The 941-nt window shown below is 60.7% G+C and overlaps 1 protein-coding gene across 1 annotated transcript in view; it reads left to right on the forward strand.

Annotated features, from left to right (window-relative positions):
• The window catches only part of gjd1b (gap junction protein delta 1b), a gene marked incomplete at its 3' end in the record, with an annotated part of 22,639 nt that extends 21,944 nt beyond the window's left edge, over positions 1-695 (forward strand). Inside the window, exon 2 of the mRNA XM_080006286.1 lies at positions 1-695. This exon is cut by the window's left edge and continues 161 nt beyond it. Within this exon, the coding sequence (XP_079862412.1) occupies positions 1-695 (695 nt within the window).
• Between the last annotated feature and the right edge of the window lie 246 nt (positions 696-941).

A 941-nucleotide genomic window follows, 5' to 3' on the forward strand; every position in this document is an offset into this window, starting at 1 on the left:
ACTGGGTCTTCCAGATCATCCTGGTGTGCACGCCCAGCCTCTGCTTCATCACCTACTCCGTGCACCAGTCAGCCAAGCAGAGGGACAGGCGGTACTCCTTCCTCTACCCCATCCTGGAGAGGGACTACGGGGGGCGGGATGGGGCGCGGAAGCTCCGCAACATCAACGGCATCCTGGTGCAGCACGGCGGCGATGGAGGCAGCGGAGGGGGCAAGGAGGAGCCCGACTGCCTGGAGGTGAAGGAGATCCCCAATGCACCGCGGGGCCTCACGCACGGCAAGAACTCCAAGGTGCGGCGGCAGGAGGGGATCTCCCGCTTCTACATCATCCAGGTGGTGTTCCGCAACGCGCTAGAGATCGGCTTCCTGGCGGGCCAGTACTTCCTGTACGGCTTCAGCGTGCCGGGCATCTTCGAGTGCGACCGCTACCCATGTCTGAAGGAGGTGGAGTGCTACGTCTCGCGGCCCACGGAGAAGACCGTCTTCCTGGTCTTCATGTTCGCGGTGAGCGGCATCTGCGTGGTGCTCAACCTGGCCGAGCTCAACCACCTGGGCTGGAGGAAGATCAAAGCGGCCATCCGGGGAGTGCAGGCGCGCAGGAAGTCCATCTGCGAAATCAGGAAGAAGGACATGGCACACCTGTCCCAGCCGCCCAACCTGGGACGCACGCAGTCCAGCGAATCGGCCTACGTCTGAGGAGGAAGAGGGGCGGCAGCTGGGAGAGGAAGAGAGAAGCAGTGGAGTGAAGAGAGAGAGAGAGAGAGAGAGAGAGAGAGAGAGAGAGAGAGAGAGAGAGAGAGACTTTATTCCGTATTTTCCATTCAGGAAAGAGGAAAGGACAGGTCCGATGGAAGCGCCGCTCCTCTCGTGCGGTGGCACGTGGGGGCTGAAATTAAAACAGAATGTAAGAGCGTCGGACCAAAAACCTCCAGTTCTGTGATC

Source organism: Zeus faber (assembly GCF_960531495.2).
Source record: "Zeus faber genome assembly, chromosome: 9".
In the NCBI taxonomy this organism is placed as follows: Eukaryota; Metazoa; Chordata; class Actinopteri; order Zeiformes; family Zeidae; genus Zeus; species Zeus faber.